The sequence below is a fragment of the Myotis yumanensis genome, unplaced genomic scaffold (genome assembly GCF_028538775.1).
Source record: "Myotis yumanensis isolate MYYU_CA2020_CCGP unplaced genomic scaffold, mMyoYum1.0.hap1 SCAF_8, whole genome shotgun sequence".
NCBI lineage: Eukaryota > Metazoa > Chordata > Mammalia > Chiroptera > Vespertilionidae > Myotis > Myotis yumanensis.
Window position 1 is genome coordinate 75,531,241 of NW_027223759.1, and position 22,242 is coordinate 75,553,482.

Consider the following 22,242-nt stretch of genomic DNA (forward strand, 5'->3'; position numbering starts at 1 on the left):
AAATTGGTTTCCTGTGCCTGACCTAAACAGCAGGCATACATAGAAAGAATAAATTACTGATACATGTGACAACATGGATAAACCATAAAAATATGCTAAGGGAATGACACCAGTCACAGGAACACACACACACAAACACACACATGCTATTGACATGTGAAGTCAAAACCAGGGAAATCTGTACAACAAGCTTGATTAGTACTCAAGGCATAGAGAGGTGATAGCAACAGAGTATGGGTTCTTTTTTGGGTTATGAAAACTTTCTATAATTGACTGTAGTGATGGTTGTTGCACATATCTGAGTATATTAAAAGCCCATTAAATTTTATAATTTAAAAATTCATATGCAGATAACAAACCTTTGCGTTTATATGTAGAGAAAAACAGAACTGTATAATAGAAAAATATTTTGAAGTGTATAAAAATAGATTTCTAATCTTTGTCCTTATTGATGTCTCCTATAGGTTCAGCAGAAGGAAAATTTCTGCTTGTTTAGAATCCTATCTTGTTTTACTCAAACTACTTATGTATTCTACCTTCTTCCTTATTCCTCAAACCTCTGAGTTCTAATTTTCACAATCTTACTTCATATGAAACAGCTTGTTAAAATAGCTAATAATTACTTCCTCACCATTTTCTAGAATGATTTGCCCATACCTCCCTGCTAGAGCCAGTGTGTACAATCTTGTCTTTCTTTGAGGATATCACTTCCCCTCACACACTGGTATGCTTTGGCAATGCTCTTTATCTCTACCTGGAATGCCTTTCTCATGTTTCTCTGTATAGATAGTTCCCATTTAAAGCACTCTGATTTCAAGACTCACCTCAGGCATTACTTTTCAGTGATGCCTTCCCATATTCTTTCAAACAAAGACTGGGGCTCCCCCCTACTCTTTTACAGCCCTTGAAAAGTTATTTTACATCTATTCTATTTTAACTAGTGTCCCGGTGTACGTGTTCGTGATCATTGAAAGGAAATTAATTAGAAGAAATATTTTAATATTGCTATTTGCCCTTTCTGTATAATAGAAGTGTCAACTAAATACATGACTGACAATGACAGATCGAAACACATGCGTGAGATTAGCGCCAGCGAGAGCTTTACATGATTCGCATGCGAGGGTCAACTGAGCCTTTTATCTCTATAGAATACACTTGCTTAATTAAACCTGCTTTCTGATGAAGCTAAACTTTTCGCAGCCCACTGAAGCACCCCAACTTCTCTTTCAGGTAATTGTCAGCAACACAACAGCAAGTAACAACACAAAGCAGATTATTATTGTAGATCACACAGGGAGAACAAAGGGTAAAATATTTAACTACAGCAGTGTTTGACTATATTTGGTGCAGTGAGAAAACCTGAAGTCATTTTCAAGGTCCACCATTTACCGAGTCTCCTATCTATCTACTCCAGGACTTTTGTGAGGATCAAATGAGATGAGGCACGTGAAAATGCTTCACAAACATTTGGTTAAAGGGTGAAATGTTTGCAACTGGCTATGAAGCAAGTTGGGTTCCTGGGTTGAAGAAACTCTAAGGAGGCTAGTCACTAGAGAGAGGAAGCCAGGTGTTGCTATGTGAAGTCATTACCCGGCGCTCACAGTGACTGTTTCCGGGCTGGGCTGTGGGCCGCATTTTGAGCCATGGGGTCTTGGCAGCGTTGGGTGGGATTTGTGGGCTGTCACTCCGGGGTGGTGGTGGGGCCTGTGTCCTACTTGGGGGAAGCTGAGTGCTGGTTTGTCGGTGCCAGGTCTGTGGTGCCGTTTATTTTTAAATGGTCAGTGTGTGTCATGACAGCTCCTGCATTAAGTGTCTAACTCCTGGTGGTCAGTGCGCGCCATAGCTATCAGTCAGATGGACACTTAGCCTTTTATATATAGACTAGAGGCCCAGCGCATGAAATTCATGTGTGGGTATGGTCCCTAGGCCTCGTCTGCAATCAGGGCCATTTTCCCCGGCTGCTGGTACCCGACTTCCCCCCCTCTCCCCCCGCCACCCAACTCCTGTCAGGCGATTGGAGCCTCTTGGCTGGGGGGAGGGACTGAGAGGTTGGCCATTCCCGCCTACTTGCCAGCCCCGCCCCCACCACAGATCGCCCTCTGTGTGTGGGGCAATGGACAGGGAGGGAACCTTGGCCTGGAGTCGCCCACGTCCCCCACCACCCATCCCCGGTTCCCTGTTCATTATCAGGCGATGGGAGCCTGCTGGCCGGGGAAAGGGACTGAGAGGTGGTCAGTGTGCCTCATAGTGACTGGTTGAGCAGTTGTTCTGTTTGTTCCACCATTAGTGTCAATTTGCATATTACCCTTTTATTACATAGGGTTATATATCAAGAGTTTATTCTAGCAGAGAGACAGTGGATAACTTAGGGGCAGAGATGATATCTTGCACATCTTTATATCCATAACTAGAGGCCTAGTGCACGAAAGCATGCACTCAGGGGGAGGGGTGGTCCCTCAGCCCAGTTTGCACCCTCTCGCAGTCTGGGAGCCCTCCGGGGATGTCTGACTGATGTCTTAGGCAGTTGAACATCCTTAGTGCTGCTGCAGAGGAAGAAGAGGCTCCTGCTACCACCACTGCGCTTGCCAGCCATGAGCCTAGCTTCTGGCTGAGCGGCGCTTGCCCTGTGGAGCGTACTGACCACCAGGGGGCAGATCCTTCATTGAGCAGCTGACCCCTGCTGGTCAGTGCTCCATAGCAACTGGTCGTTCTGCCGTTCAGTCGATTTGCATATTAGCCCTTTATTATATGGAATGTTTAGCACAATACTTAGCACATGGCAGATGCTTAAGAAATACCTGTTCATTAGATTCCACATGAATGAAATCATATGGTACTTGTCTTTCTCTGATTGGCTTATTTCATTTAGCATAATGTTCTCCAGGTCCATCCATGCTGTTGTAAAGGGTAAAATTTTCTGGAATTTAATGAACAAACTGAACCACCAAGCAAAATAAGAGACAGATCCATAGATAGAGGGCAGGTAAACAGCTTTGGTGGGAGGTGGAGTATTGGGGGATGAGTGGAGGCTGGAGCAAAAAAGAAAATAGAGAGAAATCATGGACATGGACAATAGTGGTGACTGTTGGGGGCAGGGGGGAAAGTGGAAGAGGGCATAGAGGGGATAAATGGTGATGGAAAAAAAAGAAATGCCTGCCCAATGGACTAATGATTTCATCTTTATTTTGGGACTTAAAATAAAGAAGTCAGGCAAAGTTGACTATCTTCTTCCTCATGTCATACCTATACTCCTTCAATCCATATTACAAGCCCAGTTTTCATTTAAGCAGTTCTCCTTTAAAGGTTTATGTTAAGAGTAAACTAGAAAATCAAGATGGCACTGAATACAATAAACCCTGAATTAAAATAAAGGTTTATCTTGAGGTATGATATAAGTCTCAGTGAGACTAAAGAGAGCCAGCTGTTCATGATTTCTTCCATGTGCACATACCCAATGAAACTGTTTTCTTTTTATTGCAATGTATGTAAAATAACTCCCACTCTGGGAAGTTAACACTTAGAGGATGGGTTCTTAACCTGGGAGTCTTCTACCTCATGAAAGCATTGGTGAAATATTTTGTGGATAAGCCTTTTTGTGAGAAATACCTTAAAGGGGTCAATGACCTGCCAAAAAATAAAAATCTACTTATTACCATGGTAAGTAAAGGATTTCGCAATTGGTTAGTGACTCAAATAAGCACTTTAAAAATCATAGGATTGAAGGTGTATAAACTAAGAAAAAGGGAACAAATAATGTGACTTTAACTGTTTAAACTCTCACAATTGAATACACTAAGTTCTTGTTCAGTTGGGTGCATTATCCTGAGAATATTTCTCTCTCTCTTTTTTTTCATGATTAATGTTACCTCTGCATTTCAATTGAGTCAAAATTTCTTGGTAATTCTGTATTTCCCAAAATTCCTACATACAGCATAAATTATTTTTATATCATGCTGAAATACATATTGCAAAAAGATATTTATACATGTGTATCTAGACCACCAACATCATAACCCTAAGAATCTAAAATGTTTCTGGTGTACTTCAAATACTTTAATCTTATTCTAATATTCTAACTCAGTAATGGAGACACACATAGCAAATTATGGTATTCTAAAAGCAATATAAACCTTATAAATTTAATTTTTACCTGGGATTGTTTTTTAATGTATTTACTAAAAATTCATGTAGATCTATGCCAGTTGAATCAGTGTATTCTTGACTGGAATCTAAAAAAACAACACAAAAACACAGTATGAAGTTGTTTGAAAATAAATCCCATTTCCTTTTACACATGATACATATCTTAAATAAAATGAGGTGACCCACAATGAAAAAGATTAACAAAGTAGGAAAAGGAAATTTATGAAATCAGATGAGAACAATTTTTCTATTCCCGTATAATGAACAGACGTAGGTTTATATAAGTGCATGTACATGCACATTCTTAAAAAAAATTTATGTCTTGCCTGGCCATAGAGGTTCAGTTGGTTCGGTGTCCCTCTGTGCATTGAAAGGTCACTGGTTTGATTCCGGGTCAGGGCACATAACTAGGTTGCAAGTTTGATCTAGTAGGAAAGCCTTTGGAAGGGAACTGATCAATGCCTCTCTTTCTGTCCTTCTAGTTCTCCCTTTCCCCCTTACTTTCTCTAAGCATGTCCTTGGTGAGGATTTAAAAAAAAAAAATTGCTCAAATGTGACAATAATTTACTCTGAATCCTTTAAAGATCCTATTATATACTCACCACAATCCTCATTTTCTAAAATGTCTCCTGAAGTAAAAAATTAGAATGACTTATTCAATTAACTACATTGGTAGCAAATTAAGACAGCTTAGTTCAATTGTGAACATAGGTGGAGAAAATAACTTGGGGGTAGATAGGAATTTTAGTTCTGAAAGAACACTAATTTAACTAGATATGATTAGGCCTATCACTAAAGGCTTGCTTCCAATATACTTTTTAAAAAAAATTATATTTATTTCTCCCTATATGCTGTTTATAATACTGGTCAGCATAATCAAGTTTGTAAATTAAAAAAGCATTTTTATAGATGTGCAGTAGATGACGGTGAAGTCCCTTAAAATTTATTATGAAAGATAAACATTCTGGTTTCCAAGAGGGTATGTTTTTATTGATTTTTTAGAGAGGAAGGGGGAGGGGTGGAGAGAGAGAGAGAGGGGGAGGGAGGGAGGGAGAGAGAGACCAATTGCCCCCCGCCCCCATACATGTCCTGACCAGAGACTGAACCCACAACCTAGGTATGTGCTCTGACCGGGAATTGAACCCACCATCTTTTGGTATACGGGATGACACTCCAATCAACTGAGTCACCTGGCCAGGGCATCAGCTCTTTGTATTATAAGGAAGAAATAATATTTTCAGTGAAATCAGTATTCAAATAATAGTAATTCTATTATTTCAATAGGAGATAGACCAGTAAGAGATAAAGACAGTTATCTTCCTCGGAGACTATGGAATGTGTTGCAGATTTTTAATTAATGTGTCTTACTGTGTTATTCCATTTTGCCCAGATCAGCAAATACTATAGTATCCCTTCAATCTGTTCTGTATCATATCATATATATATATATATATATGATAAGGAATGGAATTACCAACAATGACACTAAAATTTTGTTTTAAAAACCCCACAAAAATAAATTGCAAACCTCTTGATAACATTTTTCTGGGTAACTTATCACTGGCTTTTTCTTTTTCTGCTTCATCTTTTGAGGGCTTCTCCTCTTTTTCAAATGATTGTGTTAACTGGATCTGAATTTTCTCCTGTTGGAAGGTAAAATCAGATTAAATAAAAATATAGAGCAATTTAGTTAATACCACACACCTGTAGTAACACAAAAGTATGTGGAGGGGAAAAAAAAGAAAACTATTATTTTTCCCAATTAGATTCTTCAAAGTAGAATACAACTTAAAAATATTTTTACCATATTTATTAAAGTCTGGATAGCAAAATTTGAAATGTTGACTTTATCAATTGAAACATATCTTAGAAATTATTTTAGAGAAAAAAAATGTTTTTTGTAACAGTTTAAATGTATCTACTTGCAAAGCTCCTGGAGAATCAGAACCAAGGTCTTTTTAACCTATTTTTGCAATGGGGATGCCAAGGAAAGATACAATTATCATCAATCATGACAACAGGAAGACGTAAGTATCAAGTCAACACTTAGTAAAAAGTACTTTTTTTGAGGGGGCCGGGGAAAAGAGAGAAATAGGTAAAATCTCATATTCCTTCATTCTCTTGACATATAAAAAAACTGTAAGTACAAAATATCCAAAACCAAATTTACATGACTTTCATTATTTGAGATTTACGTATCACTGTTCTTCCTCAATCACCTCAAAGTTTAAAAAGATTTCAAGATTGCTTTCCTTCCTGATACATAGTAATTCACTGTAAAGTAACCATATTATATAAGACTGAAAAGGAGAACTAATTCTACATTTCATTTTTAAAACAATCTCATTACATCCAATTTCAAAAACCAAAGGAATTAGTGAAAATTAATTCATATAGCCTAAAATGGTAAATGTCACACAGCTCTGTTTATTTGGGCAAAGTTATCAAGAAAGGTAGAATAACATCCAGACCATTTCAACTAAAGATAATTGTAGACTATATTATACTGTTGTCCATGGTGATGAAAAACATCAATCAGACAATTACTCTACTTCTCTTCTCTGGGAGATGGTTGTTGGTGGTAATACAGTAAGTCAATATCAAAGGGAATATAAATTTCAGGGTTCTTAAACTTTCAGCCATCAGGATTTCTGTTAAACATCTCTGACCCCCCAGAAAACATTATTTTTTTTTGAAATAGTAATTGGCAAAAAATTTCAGATCAAATATAGTATTTTTTCCTATAGGTTTGCTGACTGCTATTTTCATCTCTTCAATTCTGCTTCCCCTTCCATCTCAGTTCAAATTTATGTTCAGAATATAGTGCAAAAGCTATGTACTGGCAATTTTCACTAAAATTGCTGAACTTCATACATTCATCAACTGGTAATCACTTTTCTCATTATGACTAATTTTCCTTTTTGTAAATTAAATTTATCAGGGTAACATTGGTTAATAACATTATATAAATTTCAGGTGTAAAACTTAGTAATTAATCTGTATACTCTATTGTGTGCTCACCATGGGAAATCTAGCCAGTCTCCTCACCCGAGGATATTTTTCCATTGATTTTTAGAGAGTGGAAGGGAAGGGGGGCGAGGAGAGAGAGAGATGAGTATCAATGTGAGAGAGACACATTGATTGGTTGCCTCTGCATGTGACCCAAACAGGGCCAGGGATCAAGGCTGCAACTGAGGTATGTGCCTTTAACTGGAATCGAACCTGAGATGCTTCAGTTCAAAGGTCAATGCTCTATCCACTGAGGCAAACCGGCCAGAACTGTTTGTTGCTTTTTTGTGAAATGATATGGTTCTTGTCCTTTTCCATTTGACTTATCTCATTTAGCATGATGTTCTCAAGATCCATCCATGTTGTCTTATGACTCATTTTCTAATCTACTTTCCTTATTTTTAAAGTAATTGTAAGATAGATATTTTAAAATGAATCCCAGAAGTATGTTTTGGAAGTAGAATACTAGAAGTGTTACTGACTTACAGCTTCTATTCCTGTTACTCAAGGATAATCCATGAAATCCAGGTTGGAAGAAAATATTTCACATTTAGACCACCACAAAAGGCACTCCCAATGACTATCAGGTTTCATTTCTAAATTCTCCTACTAAAGTTGCACATTATAATTACAGATATTAAACTATTTTATCAAGATTAATTGTATTTAAAAATCTAGAGGCTTAATGTACTGAGGTCTGAGACCTTGTTTTCATTAGCAAATAAACAAGGCATATTTTAAATGCTGAAATCCATACACAAACTCTTCTGACTATAAATAAGCAACATCTCCATAGGAAGTTGTAATTTCTTTACTTTTCTTCACTCAGCCATTGACATTTGTTACTGGTCATTTCCCTCTCATAAGCTCTCATTAGACACAAGTAACAGCTCTTTTAATTGCCTCTCAACCTTTTGACTAATGTGCTTTACTCCAGATTAATTCCTCAAAAATCACATTCTGAAGCAAACATTATTAGTTGGAAAGTGTCTCTACCCATTAAGGATTAGATACTAGGACATTTCAGAAGAAATAATTTATTTTCCTATTCCCATTCAGGTGCAGTTTAGTTAACTCAAGACTTGGAAAAAGTTCAGTAAAAGTAGGCTATTATCTCAAAAGACAAAAATTACTGTATTCAAGAGAAATTGAGAACAAATGTATTAAATGGAATAACAGCTCTTTGAACTATGAATGCAAAAATTATAATCTGAGATCAATAGTATATATAATAATTTATAATACACTCCTGATGTTATTTTTTCCCATATAAATTTTCACTAGATAAAGTTATGTAGCACTATAAGAATTTCACCCCAATATTTTTCAGATAGGTAAAATGTACTGAAAAAACAACAAAACAACAATCACATTATAGTTTTTCTCAAAAAGAATGCATTTTTCTGTATTAATAGTCTTATGAATGCCTGACCCTTCTCATTTTTTCAATCTCCTTGGACTAATTAGTCCATGAGGCTAGGATGGTATAACATTTTGAACAACAGAAAGAAGAAATACATTTTAAAAAACACTATATTATTCCATCCTGGACAGGCATAGTCTTTAATTTGTACAAAAGAACTTTTTAAAATTGCTATTTCAAAAACAATTTTATTAAATTTCTTTCAGAGTGTATCATAACTCTTCAGCCTTATCAACAACCATGCAAAAGCCAAAGGGTAACATTTAAAAATATTCTCAGGCAATAGTTCTTAGTAAAATATTTTGACTGCATTTCTATTTTTTCTTAGAAATTCTGTTATTTTATTGTTAAAAAATATTTACTTTATAGAATGAATGCATATAGCTTTCTTCTGTTTTTAAATTGTAAATAAATCACAAATAAACTCTGAATCGCTTGAGCACAGTCCAAAAGAAACTGATTTTTTGGTATTTTTTACTGACAAATAATTTAAAAAAAAATCTTCTCCTCCCATTTTTTAAAAAAATGTATTTTTATTGATTTCAGAGAGGAAGGGAGAGGGAGAGAGAGAGAGAAACATCAATGATGAGAATCACTGATTAACTGCCTCCTGCATGCCCCACACTGAGGATTGAGCCCACAACCCAGGCATATGCTCTGACGAGGAAGCTAACCGTGACCTCCTAGTTCATAGTTTGACGCTCAACCACTGAGCAACACTGGCTGGGCCTCTTCTTACATTTTGGAAGCAAAGAAGTGTAGAGGACATATTCTAAATATGTGACAACTATCTTTAGTATGTTTAGCAGGCTTTTAAGAGTATCATCTTTTAAATCAAGGCAAAGCATAAGACTTTGCCTGAATCAATAAATGTACAATTGCTATTTATTAAAAAAAAAAAAAAAAGAAGAAGAAATACAACTTCTCATGGCCTTTTCCTTTCTTTCTTTTTTAGTATGCTTCTTAAAGAGCCAAAAAGTTGCCTCAGTTCTTTGGAAACTAATTGTTGGGATATAGGAGGATTTTATGTTGCTTAAACTCGTAAAAAGTAGAATAAGCCATTAACAGCCAAAGTTATCATCACAGACAAATATTGGTAAAGGGTCCAAACATATTTAATATATAATGCCCATATAAGAGAAGGCAAACATTAGTCCACAGCTGAGATTAACAGAAAAGTAGTCATAGCATTAAAAATACAAAAGGCAAACCGAATTGTCTGCTTAAATCTCAGTTCTATATTTTACAAGCATAGACAGAAAAGGAATTAGAAGTTTCAAGACAACTATTAGAGCCAAGCTAATATAAGAATTGGCTTCACCATGCATTCAGTTTAAGTAAAATAATATATCAAGCAGAAGTCTTGGGTAGTTTCCTTTCACACACAAGCAGTATTTGACAAACTTATAAAGGCCAAAATCAAAAGGGTAAATTCCATCGCAATTCCACTAAGTGAAGGTACTACTTTATTACTTTTCCAAAATAACTTATAACTCCCTTAGAGCCATATTCCCACTTAATTATATTATCCCTAATCATTATACTAAATTTTAGAGTGACGTAACAAGGTTTTCCCACTTTTCATGTGTATCTTGTATCATGTATTATTAAATGAATTCTTAGTAAAAACACATATAACACACACACATGCAACTTAAAAAATTTTAATTTCAGAGTGTTTATACAACTTTTATTTAACCTTATGAAAAAATTTCTCCAGGAGGCAGGTTATTCCACCATGTCTGTAAATAATAATTTTTTTTTTACCTGGTTCTCCTGTGATACCTCTGCTGTAGGGGGTGGTGGAGATTCTTCACATACTGCAAGGCTCCGAACTAGCTTTAACTTTGAGCTTGACTAAAGAAAAGTATTTAAAATTAACACTACATTTCACAAATCTGGGGTGTATATCCAAAAGCTCCCTAGAGTTTCTTAAGTCTTTATAGTTTCTGCCACATATAGGCATAGGTGAAATGTGCAAGTTATATATATCATTCATTACCTCTAAAATCCATTGTTAAGAGGGAAAACAAACAATTGCAGTTTTGAAAATTATAGCAATAGCAAGGATGGGAATAATTCCAATTTCAAAACCCAAAGAATGGTGAGAAAGCCATTTTCTCTATAAAAAAACCATTAAAGATACAAAAGCAATGCACAAAAGCAACTAGGCAAGACAAAACCCAAATAAAACAAAATAAGCTTTCTGCCCCAAACAAAATATGACAAAACTAAACTGATGCAGCGCTATATGAAAACAAGGATTCATCAAGCATGAAGGACGGCCCTTGGCATGCCAGCACAAAATATTTACTATACCTTAGACCTTTTTCCTGTCTGTCCAAAGGACTGCAATGGCCGCTGAATACACAAGAAAGATTTATATTACATTTCATGCTGAAACAGAAAGTTTTCTTCTCAATTCATAATCCTAAGCCACAGAGAAACTAACTGCACAAAGAATAGAAAATGAGGAAATCAAAGTTGGTTTTAAGTAAAAATGTACTGATTCCTCCCAAAAGCACTCCTGTAAAAGATTCTCTTAAAATCCTTCTGTGAATTGGCATTTTCTGTAAGTAGGCAAATTACCACAATTTCTGTGTTAATTGAGCTAAATGAAATTACAAGGTAACTTCTAAGGTAGTAGAACAATAAAATATGTTTCTTCAGTATTTTATAACATATTACAGTTTAGGCAAAGTTAGGAGGAAAAATCCCTACAAAAATCCTGAGGAATTTTAAGTATCTGTGCTCAACAAAGTCCCAAACATACTAAGGAGAATGTTGCACATGCACATTGAGTCAGAGTACAACGACCTATCTTCTGAGCATTTTCAGACCCATACGAAGTACATCACCAGTTTACTAGTCACAGAATCATGTTTGCCTAGTCCACGGTAAGGCAATGAAGCAGATATAAAGAAAAGAGATCAAAGTTCCAATATACACGTCCAACATGATTGCCAAATCACCAATCACATGATTGGGGAACCCAATGGAGCAAAAGTTCTAGTGTGTGATATCAGGCTTTGGTTTGGGAAAGCAGCTGAAGTGACTCTGAACCAGAACCAGATGGTTTTTAAACATGCTTTCCTTCCTCCAACCTCCTTCTGATCTACCTCTCTAACTCTAATCCCAGGTACCTATCATTTATACTCATTAAAGCCAGGGACCAAACATAAAACAGATAAAAAGTCCTTAATATGTAGATTAGTATATTCACATATGAAAGAAGAGTCATCATGTCATTCTAACATCCAAAAGAGCCTTCTTTGCAGAACCAACAGAAATGACAATCTGCAGTACCAGTGTGTCCTATCCCTCATGCTGAGCCCAAAGTTCTTGAGATAAGAGCATTGTATTTTTGGGATTCTGATCCTGGATTACCCACATTACATACAAATTAGTAGTAACAAACACAAAAGGAAAATACGAAAAATAAAGAAAAATGTCTTTCGTTTCTTACAGAGAAGAAAATAGTTTGTATACACCACATATACACATGGCCATACTGCCTAAGAGCTTCTGCATGTTGGTATTGTCTTTTGTTTCGATTTACTCTATAATTTGTTCAAGAAAATTTCTAATTGTAACTCATATCCAAAAATAGAACTAAAAGAAGTTATACTGCATAGAGAAAGGACTTGAAGAAAAGCTGGGAGAAAATCAATAGATGAATGCAAGCAAAAAGGCAGAAGGGAAAATAATGTGTGACTTACTCCTGTTCTCTGCTTTAATTCCTTACAATTCTAAGTATCCAGGGTACAAAACTTTCTGCTAAAAATTATTAAAATAAAAGAGATGATTAACTGTCAAGTAAAAACTGTATTCATATGTAGAGTTGGATTTAAATTTCTGGCTTTGCTCATTAGTAGGTGACCCTGGTCAAGTTATTTCAGTTTACTTGTTTTTTTTAAATGTTTTTATTGATTTCAGAGAAGAAGGGAGAGGGAGAGAGATATAGAAATACCAATGATGAGAGAGAATCATTGATCAGCTGCCTCCTGCATACCTACCACTGAGTCTGCAATCTGGGAATCAGACCTTGACCTTCTGGTTCATAGGTCGACGTTCATCCACTGAGCTACGCTAGTTGGGCCGAATTTTTTGGTTGGGAGCAGAAAGGCAAATCTGATTCAAAGGGCAAGAAGGAACGGACACACCATTGCTTGCTTTGAAGATGGACGGGCTCTGTGAGAAGGACTGCAGGCAGCCTCTAGGAGCACAGTGGCCCTTTGCCTACAGTCAGTCAGGAAATGTGGACCTCAGACCCACAACTGCAAGCAACTGAGTTCAGCCAATACCTGGAAGGAGCCCAGAAGCAAATTTCCCCTGTCTTCAGGTAAGGGCCCAATCCAGCCAACACTTTAGATTTCAGCTTTGTGAAATCCTAAACAGAGAAGTTACTTGAGCCCAAACTAATTTCTAATCTACAGATCTGATATCTACAACTGAGTTGATAATTGGGTATTGTGTTATGCTCTAAGTTTGTGGTAATATGCTCTGCAGCAATAGAAAACTAATACACTACTTCATAAGTAAAGCATTATTTAATAAAAGTCACTACTTCATTTCAAATAGCAAAGAACTGAAATTACATAATATATGCCAGAAAGCTTACTATACACACGTGCACACATAACAAAGCAGAGAAAACAAGTTTGATTTATTAAAGAAAATAACCTTTGTTTTATATTTTTGGTGTCAATTTGATAGCTAGATTTGGCTTTAAATAAAAATAAATTATTTTAAAAAATTAAGTCTTTATTCCCCATTGACCCCTTCTAGACTGCCCCCATCCCTTGCCCCAAGCCTTCACCATCCTATTGTCTGTGTCCACGGGTTATATATGTATGTACAATGCATACAACTTCTTTGGTTGATCTCTTTCCGCCTACCCACCCATCTCAAATAGATTTTATTATTTAAACCACACCTTTCACCTTTCCCTCATTTTTTTTTTATTCTGGAAAATATACAAAACATGAAATTTAACATTTTAACCATTTTCAAGTGTATAGTTCAGTGGTATTGAATATAATCATAATGTTGTACAACCATCACCACAATCCATATCTATAATTCTTTTCATCTTATAAAACTTAAACTCTGAACTCATTAAACATAATTATCATTCTCCCCCGATCCCAACCCCTGGCAACCACTCTCTGTCTATGATTTTGACTACTCTAAGTACCTGATATAGGTCAAATTGTATGTCTTTTTGTAAATCTTAAATAGTTAAGATTTCTATAATTTTACATAGACAGACTTTTATTCAACCCTTTAAACAGACATTTATGACTGGCTTATTTAACTTAGCACAATGACCTCAAGGTTCATCTATGTTGTAGCATATTACTAAAGAATTTCCTCCATTTTTAAGGCTAAATAATACTGCATATTTGAGGGTGAGTATTATTTAATAATGTTCAATACAATGAAATATCCTTTCATTTGTTGATGGATGCATTTGGGTTGATTCCATGTTTTAGCTATTGTGAATAATGCTTCTACGAACATGGATGTGTAATTATCTCCTCCAGATTTCAGCATGTGTTTTAGCATCTACAAGACTCAGCAAAAAGAGCTTGAGTTTACTTAATATGCACTGAAACACAGATGATGCTTTTAGGGTAGTCAGGCCAAATAAGGTTGGGAATGGTCATGATTGAAGCAGCACAGTGCTCTGGAAAAAGCACATGGAGGTAGGCTAGGATTGAGTCCTGGCTGTGCCACTGGCTCTCTAGGTGCCATATAGTTGTGCTAATGTTAATAATAAAACAATTGGGATTATTATAATAGTAATAATCATTATTTGTTAATCCTCACTAAAGGATATGTTTTTATTAATTTTGGAGAAAGAGCAACATCAGTGTGAGAGAGAAACATCCATCGGTTGCCTACCATACATGTCCTGACCGGAGATTGAACCTGCAACCTAGGTATGGCCCTGACCTGCATGTCCTGACCGGTAATCGAACTGCAACCTTTGGTGTATGAGACGATGCTCTAACCAACTGAGACACTTGGCCAGGGCAATAGTGTATTATTAATAGCATCTACCATTGGTAGGCTCTAACTATGTACCAGTTAAATTATATACATCATTTTTATGTTAGACAAATAGCAAAATAGTTTTTATAATTTTACATAGACAGACTTATTCAACCCTTTAAACAGAAACTTCTTTGCATGTTTCATCCCATTTACCTCACTGTTGGAGAAGTGTGGTCTGTACCCTGAGTTTTTCTGATAATATTATTGGATTGGCATTGCTTTCTTATCCCTTACTTCCCCTTTTTAAATAAATGCAAAAGAACTTGATGTAAAGGCTCATCTTAATTATCAAAGGGCTTTTTACAGCAAGAGAATATATTAAACACCTACTTCAACAGATTTCACACATATATGTGTGTGCGTATATATACATATCAGAAGCTGTTCATGCATACTGGCATATGAAGCCTAGTTAATAAAAATCAGTTCTCTTTTTTCCTCCACAACAAGGGTTACCAACACAATTTGAACTGGCCATCCTATTGTTCGCAAATAATTTATGGGGAGAGGAATTGTTTGAACTTTTCCAAAATATGCTTTGAATCATGTTTATATGCACATAGACAGATGAATACTCCCAGACAAAGCATTTGCCAAGTACAAAGATACAACTGTAAAAAAAAAAATGAGAAAGTTGAGTTTGAATCTTTAATAAGTAAGCAGAACACAAGGTTCCTAATTTTATGTTTTAAGTAAATGACAGTAAAAATAAACAAGTAATTTACCTAAATTTAATCTGAGAAATCTACTCCTGAGAAAAATCACACAATAGAGGCCATACAAATAAGTTATACAAAGGGAAACAAAGCAACTCCCACCCCATTTATCCTATATTAAAGATTAATAGTCTAACGTATTAAATTTTTTCTGGATTTAGAAGCCTGACACCTCACCAGTTCCAAATACCTAATGATCATAGAAAGTTTAACATATAACTTAAGGTTTGCAATAGAAATAGTGTATGGCAGTAGAAAAGTTACTAATCAAAAAATCTTTTCACAATTATTTGGGATCTTCATCAACAGTTTAGAACAACTTCAGGCAATTATGTGGGAATGTTACCTTCTTGACATTAACACACACTATTTGAATTAGCTCTAAAGTATTCTTAAGAAATTCTTAAGAAAGTAGTCCTAAAACTTATATAAAAGACAACTAATGTTTTTTAAAGGGTAAAGCATCACACGGTAGAATTATTTATAAAAGAAAAGACCAAGGAGCTCTGAGATCATCTCTAGTTGGAACCATCCCAGGTGAGGTCTGTTTGTTGGCCTCTCTCTAGTTTGAAGAAATTATTTTTTACTAGAGGCCTGGTGCATGAATTTGTGCACCAGTGGGGTCCCTCGGTCTGGCCTGTGGGATTGGGCCGAAACTGGCTCTCTGACATCCCCCAAGGGGTCCCGGATTGTGAGAGGCCACAGGCCAGGCCGAAGGACTCCACTGGTGTACGATCAGGGTCGGGGGGTGGGTGGTGGTGGTGGGAGGGACGCGGGAGCTTGGCCAGCTGGGGAGGGAATGCAGGAGGGCTCCAGGGTGTGTCTGGCCCATCTCACTCAGTCCCGATGGGCCGGACCCCAGCAGCAAGCTAACCTACTGGTTGGAGGGTCTGCCCCTGGTGGTCAGTGCACATTATAGCAAGCAGCTGAGCAGCCTTAACCTTATCGTTAGCATATTAGGCTTTGATTGGTTGAATGGATGACCAGATGACCGGACACTTAGCATATTAGGCTTTTATTATATAGGATGTAAATACTTTCCTTAATAGATAGTAGAAAATCATAAGATTTCTTCACAGTATAAGAGAAGTTAGAACAACCGCTCATTTAAAAATGAGTTTTTCTAAATAAACTACTAAGGGACAGTCAGGAAATTAAGACTTGGAAATGGATGAAATGTACAGTTCTTCAGGAAAACATTTCCATTATCCTAAGTCACTTTAAATATTACTATGGTGAAGCAAGACAATAGGTATGTTATATTCATGGTAGCCGACTTTCAGAATGACAGGAGAGAAATATTTGGTTTATTCAAAATTCTTAATAGGAAACCTACATTATAATTGGTGCATACATCTAAATTTGAGTAAAAATAATAGTTCCTATTTAAAATTAAACTTTTAGGCAGTATCTTAGAGGTACCAAAGAAAGATGAAATACCTAAGTAGTATATTAGAAAAAAGACATTTTATAATAGTTAACTCCACAGTAAGTTGAAAGGTAACTTCAGTTGATTTTATTTTACGTTACATTAGGTAAAACATTTTTTTCTAGTTTTACCTACTTCTGTTCCTAATATCCATTACTTAAATCTCTTCTGGATAAGTTATTTAGACTCTAAGTCCCTTGCCAGACACTTGGCATGGAGGCATCCTTGGACATCAAAAAGCTCCAAGCAGAGTAAACAGTCTCACATGTACACTCTTAATAAACATCTGAATAAGCTATGCATATAGCATTCATAAATGAACATAAAATGAATTCTCATATTCTCTGTTTCTCTTTCCCATCTTTACAGTCACCATGCTATATGGAACATGATGGCAGAAACCATGCCCATTTTTGCTTACTATAATATTTCCTTGGCATAGAATAGGTTTTCAGTAAGTGTTTGGAGAATGCATGAAATTTTCCTAGAGTACCAACAACTGGGCTATACTCTAGTGGTCTATGTGATAGTAGTCATCAAAATGTTTTTATACTTATTGACAAGAGCAACACAACAGACCTGGGAGGAAATGTAATAATCTAAATTAATCGCTTGGTTGATAAGCAAAGCCTGGAAGTGTGACCATCAGGTATAGAAAAGAGACTAAAAGGAAATCTTTTAGTACTTCAATCAGGAATGCAGTAAGATTTTAGTAGATTTTCTGATTCAATCAGGATCTTGGCATGCTGCCATCACTCAGTGTACTGACTGCAGGCATGGCATTTTTTTTGTTTTAAAAAGTGCTATTACTAAGAATGACTAGAAGTAGTATTCCTCCCAATTTCTTAGATAATTACCACGGGACTGTACTTAACCTATGGGCCTAACTGCTTTTTTATAGGTATATGAATTGCTATCATTTTGGCACATAATAGGTAATAAAAAGTTTCTGACTGAATGAATAAAACAACCTCAAAAAGACCCTTCTTTACTTATCAGAAAAAATGAAGGTATAATTTTTAGCATGTAGCTCTCAAGTCTTTAGGATACGGGAAGAATTATAGAATATTTCTGCCAGAAGTGGAATTCTATATTCACAGGGTTAAACTTAAACAGAAGTGTTAAAGACAGTATTTTAAGAGAACTTTTTGTGGTAAACTAAGGGACTACCTTTTGTAAGGGTCCAATACCCCTTTCCTTGAATCTTGACTGGCTTTATTGACATGGGTCATCAAAAAACAATAGTGGATGTGACATTCTGGGACTTCTGAGCCTAGTCTAAAGAGACCTTGCAGTTTTGCTTGGCTCTTTGAACATTCTTTCTGGGACCCCTGAGTCATCATAGTAAGTCTGATTTCCTTGGGGCCTACATGCTGGAGGGACTATTGGTAGGTGCTCCCAGTTTCATCTAGCCTACATTGCAGCCATTTGTCTAAAAACAGTTTTAGACCTTCTAGGCCAGCCCATCTGCCAGTTAAATATTAGGGAAGGCCTTCCTTTGACTCCTTGTGAAATAGAAACTGCACTCAGCCAAGCCCTGTTCCATTTTCCAACTCACAAATCATGTTTAAAAAATAAAACACAATAGAGTTTTAGTGCATTCTGTTTTAAAATTGCTGGCCCTTTGCTGGACCACCTAGAACTAAATACTTTAAATACTACTTGAAACAATTTTTACCTATCTTGAATCTTGACCAACTCCTCAATTTCCTTCTATACCTGAAATTAAAAGCCTTCACAGTGGTTAGTTCTAGTCATCATATATGTGTAGCATCGAAAGCCTTAGTGACTTTTTTGTCTTCTCCAATCTTTTTTCTCAGTCATGGTTGATTGCTTCCCCTGAAGGCTGTTTTTGCCAAAAGAACTTCTGCAGTTCCCCTCTCTCTATTCTTCTATCCTCTAAGAGCTCTTCGGTTAAATTCTGAACTCTCACAATACTGATTAGGGGCAGAGTGGAATGAAAACGTAGGAAGCCAATAAAAAAAGTATTGCTAGACAGAAATGAAAATTATTATATGATACAAGCAAATCAAAGAATTAGACCCCACAAGCTAATACAGAAGGCTCAAAAACTAGCTGATAAGCATATCTCAATGGGCCAACTTATCCTGAAAGTAAGTTTTTTTATGAAGATGGTAATTATATACTGAATATTCAGCATTTGTATCCAGAGAGAAAAATCCTGTTTACCTGAAAATCAATATTGTTGTCAATACAATGTTCATTCTTCTCTGCTAAAATCTTCCCATAGTTCTCTGATTTGGTAAGATTTTCAACTCTGGTTGTATCTTTCACTTCGGCCTCCAAATCCTTCATTGTTTCAGTTTCATTTTTTACAGTAACAATATCAGACATCCTCATCAGCAAAGGTTATTTTAGAATTCTACAGGGAACCTGAAGCCTTAGGAAAAAGAAAAGAAAAAAAATTAATTTAACATTTCTTACATTGAGTTACTACATAATATTGACAAAGTACTTTCTGTGTCCCAGAAGTAATGCTGAGTATTCCCAGAGAGAAGCAAAACTCCTGCTTTCAAGAAATAGGCAGTTTAGTGCCAGACCAGTTCAAATTAAAGAAAAAAAAAAGTCAATATAATGAGATAAGAACTACAATAAAGGCATGAGGTGATTTTCATGCACAGACCACTTGTGAAAGTTCTTAAGAAACATTAGCCATATTGAGATGGGAGGCAATGGCTAATTGGGGTATGACAAATGTGTATTTAGATAACATCAGAAATTTTTTTCTATAAATGAATAATATAAATATCATCCTGTCAGAAAATATTTTCCTATCATAGCTTTTGTCTACATTTCTCAAATTGTAAATTTCTTAAATTACCTGCAATTATGAAAGGAAATAATTAAAGAAATAAACAGCAACATTTTATACAAAATACAGTTGTGCATCTGGATTAATAACTGTTTGGCTTTATGACTCAAGAATTTAAAACTCAACTGATTCATGTGATTAAATGCCAAAGAACACATATTACCAGACGGTCTAGTATATGGACTCCGTAGGAGAGCAAGCAGATAAGATGCCAATATATTTCATGTTTTCAGTGAGTTTAAAAAAACACTGGGGACTTTACATTGAATATCAAATAAAAATGTATCAGAGATAGCTGTCATTTTAGCAAATGTAAACTTGAAGAGCAGAAGTTGATGTAAATAACTTTTTCTTTCTAGCTTTATGATCATGTATAAGTTTAAAGTGTATGACATGATAATATAACACAAGAATATATATTGCTAAATGATTACCATAATCCATCACCTCACATAATTACAAATTTTTTTGCAGTGAGGACAAGAACAACTTACTCTGAAATGCATAAAAAAAATTAAGATATACTGATGGCTAGACAGAGGAATGGGATATATGTGAACAAGTACAGGTTAAAGTAAGTACGATAAAATGTTAACGGTAAAATCTAGGAGTGGTTATATGTTTGCTCACTGTAAAACTCTTTTAACTTTCCTGCATTTACAAAAATTTCATGATAAAATTGAGAGGGCAAATATATCTGAAAAGTATTAAAAGAGAGAAATAAATTCTCAAGTCACAGGTATACTCAATTGGATAAAGAACATGTCTTCCTTGATTATATTCAGTACCAAGGTTAACTGTTTCATTCTAAAAACAATAAACTTACTAAGGAGGAAAGGGATACTTACTAGTAAAATATCCTGGCTCCTTGCTTTTTATATGTAAGATTTAGAAAAAAAAAAAAGGAATTTTTTTTCTTAAGAAGAGAGGTTACCTGATGTGTTCTATGGATTTTGGATTGTGGTGTCCCACAAAAATAAAATAAAATAATCCAAGGTTCTTTTTCACAGTTGTCAGCCAGGATGTCAATTGTATTGAACCATCTGGAATCTGGCAGGAGGAGTCCCATGTCCTTGTCACCACTGTAGATTCCTGGACTGAAATAAACTGTCGTGGATCAAATATATCATACCTTTCAGTGGCCTGAAATTAAAAGAAAACATTTTAACAAAATAGCCAAATGAAATGGAACAATATACAGCAATTTGACAATTAAAGATATTACTGTTGGTGATTTTATATTCTTGTCCTAAACAAGTCAGAATACTCAGTTTCAACTAATTCTGACATGTATTGGTTTTGTGAGCCCAGATAAGTCACTGCGGCCACTAGAGAGAATATCAGTAAAAGCAGAAGGGAGAAGAAAGCAGGTACTATATATATGTCCAATTCTTTATCCATTCATTATTGATGAACACATAGGTTGCTTCCGTATCTTCACTATTGTATGCAATGCTGCAGTAAACATAGGGGTGTGCATATCTTTTTGAATTGGTGTTTTGTTTTCTTCAGATGAGCACCCCAAAATAGAATTGCTGGGTCCTTCTTTGTCTCTTATTATAGCTTTTGTTTTAACCCTTTGTATGCCATAAGCGTCTATAGATGCAAGTGGGATGGTTTCCGCTTTGGATGCGTGACAGTTAACTGGTTAAAGTCCATTTTGTTTGATATAGCTATTGCCATCCCAGCTTTTCTTTGGTTTTGTATCATTTTCATGAAGTATCTTTTTCTATCCCTTTACTTTAAATCTGTGAGTGTCCTTCGATATGAAGTGAGTCTGACATAGGCAGTGAGTCTCATATCTAAGTCTTAAAAAAAAAAAAATACATTCAGTCACCCTATGTCTTTTGAATGGAACACTTAGTCCATTTGCATTTAAAGTGATTATTGATAGGTATATACTTATTGCCATTTTAGTTGTTTTCATACTAGATTTATAAATGGTTGGTTTACTATCTTCACTATTGTTTGCCTTTACTAGTGAGAGTTTTTTCTTTTGCATATTTTATTTCTGGTTTTGAGCTTTATTTCCCACTTAAAGAATTCCTTTTACTGTTTCTTGTAATGCTGGCTTAGTAGTGATGAACTCCTTTAGCTTTTGCTTTTTTGGGAAAATCTTGATGTTTCCTTCAATTCTGAATTGATAACCCTGCTGTGTAGAATAGACTTGGTTGAAGATTTTCCCCTTTCATCATGTTGACTATATTGTGCCACCCCTTTTTGGCCTGCAAAATTTCTATTGAAATATCAGCTGATAATCTTATGAGCATTCCTGTGTATGTTGCTTTTCTAATGCTGTTTTTCAGATGCTCTCCCTTTAACTTCTAACAACTTAATTGTAATGTAATGTATCTTGGTGTGGGTCACTTTGGTTAATCTTGTTTGGGACTCTCTGCTTCCTAGACTTGGATGCTCGTTTCCTTCACCAGGTTAGGGAAGTTTTCAGCCATTATTTCCTTTAATAGTTTTTTTTGTCCCTTTATCTCTCTTCTAGAACTGCAATGATTCGAATATTAGTATGCTTGATGATGTTGTCCCAAAGATCCCTTATCCAGTGGTTCTCAACCTTCTGGCCCTTTAAATACAGTTCCTCATGCTGTGACCCAACCATAAAATTATTTTCGTTGCT

At 35.7% G+C, this 22,242-nt stretch overlaps 1 protein-coding gene across 1 annotated transcript in view; it reads right to left on the minus strand.

Moving 5' to 3' along the window:
• The window catches only part of R3HDM1 (R3H domain containing 1), a 120,629-nt gene extending 99,994 nt beyond the window's left edge, over positions 1–20,635 (minus strand). The window contains 6 exon segments of the mRNA XM_070423079.1: positions 4,151–4,229; positions 5,672–5,786; positions 10,343–10,432; positions 10,895–10,936; positions 18,971–19,181; positions 20,548–20,635. Of these exon segments, the coding sequence (XP_070279180.1) occupies positions 4,151–4,229; positions 5,672–5,786; positions 10,343–10,432; positions 10,895–10,936; positions 18,971–19,141 (497 nt within the window). The 5' untranslated portion in view covers positions 19,142–19,181; positions 20,548–20,635.
• Positions 20,636–22,242: the final 1,607 nt, after the last annotated feature.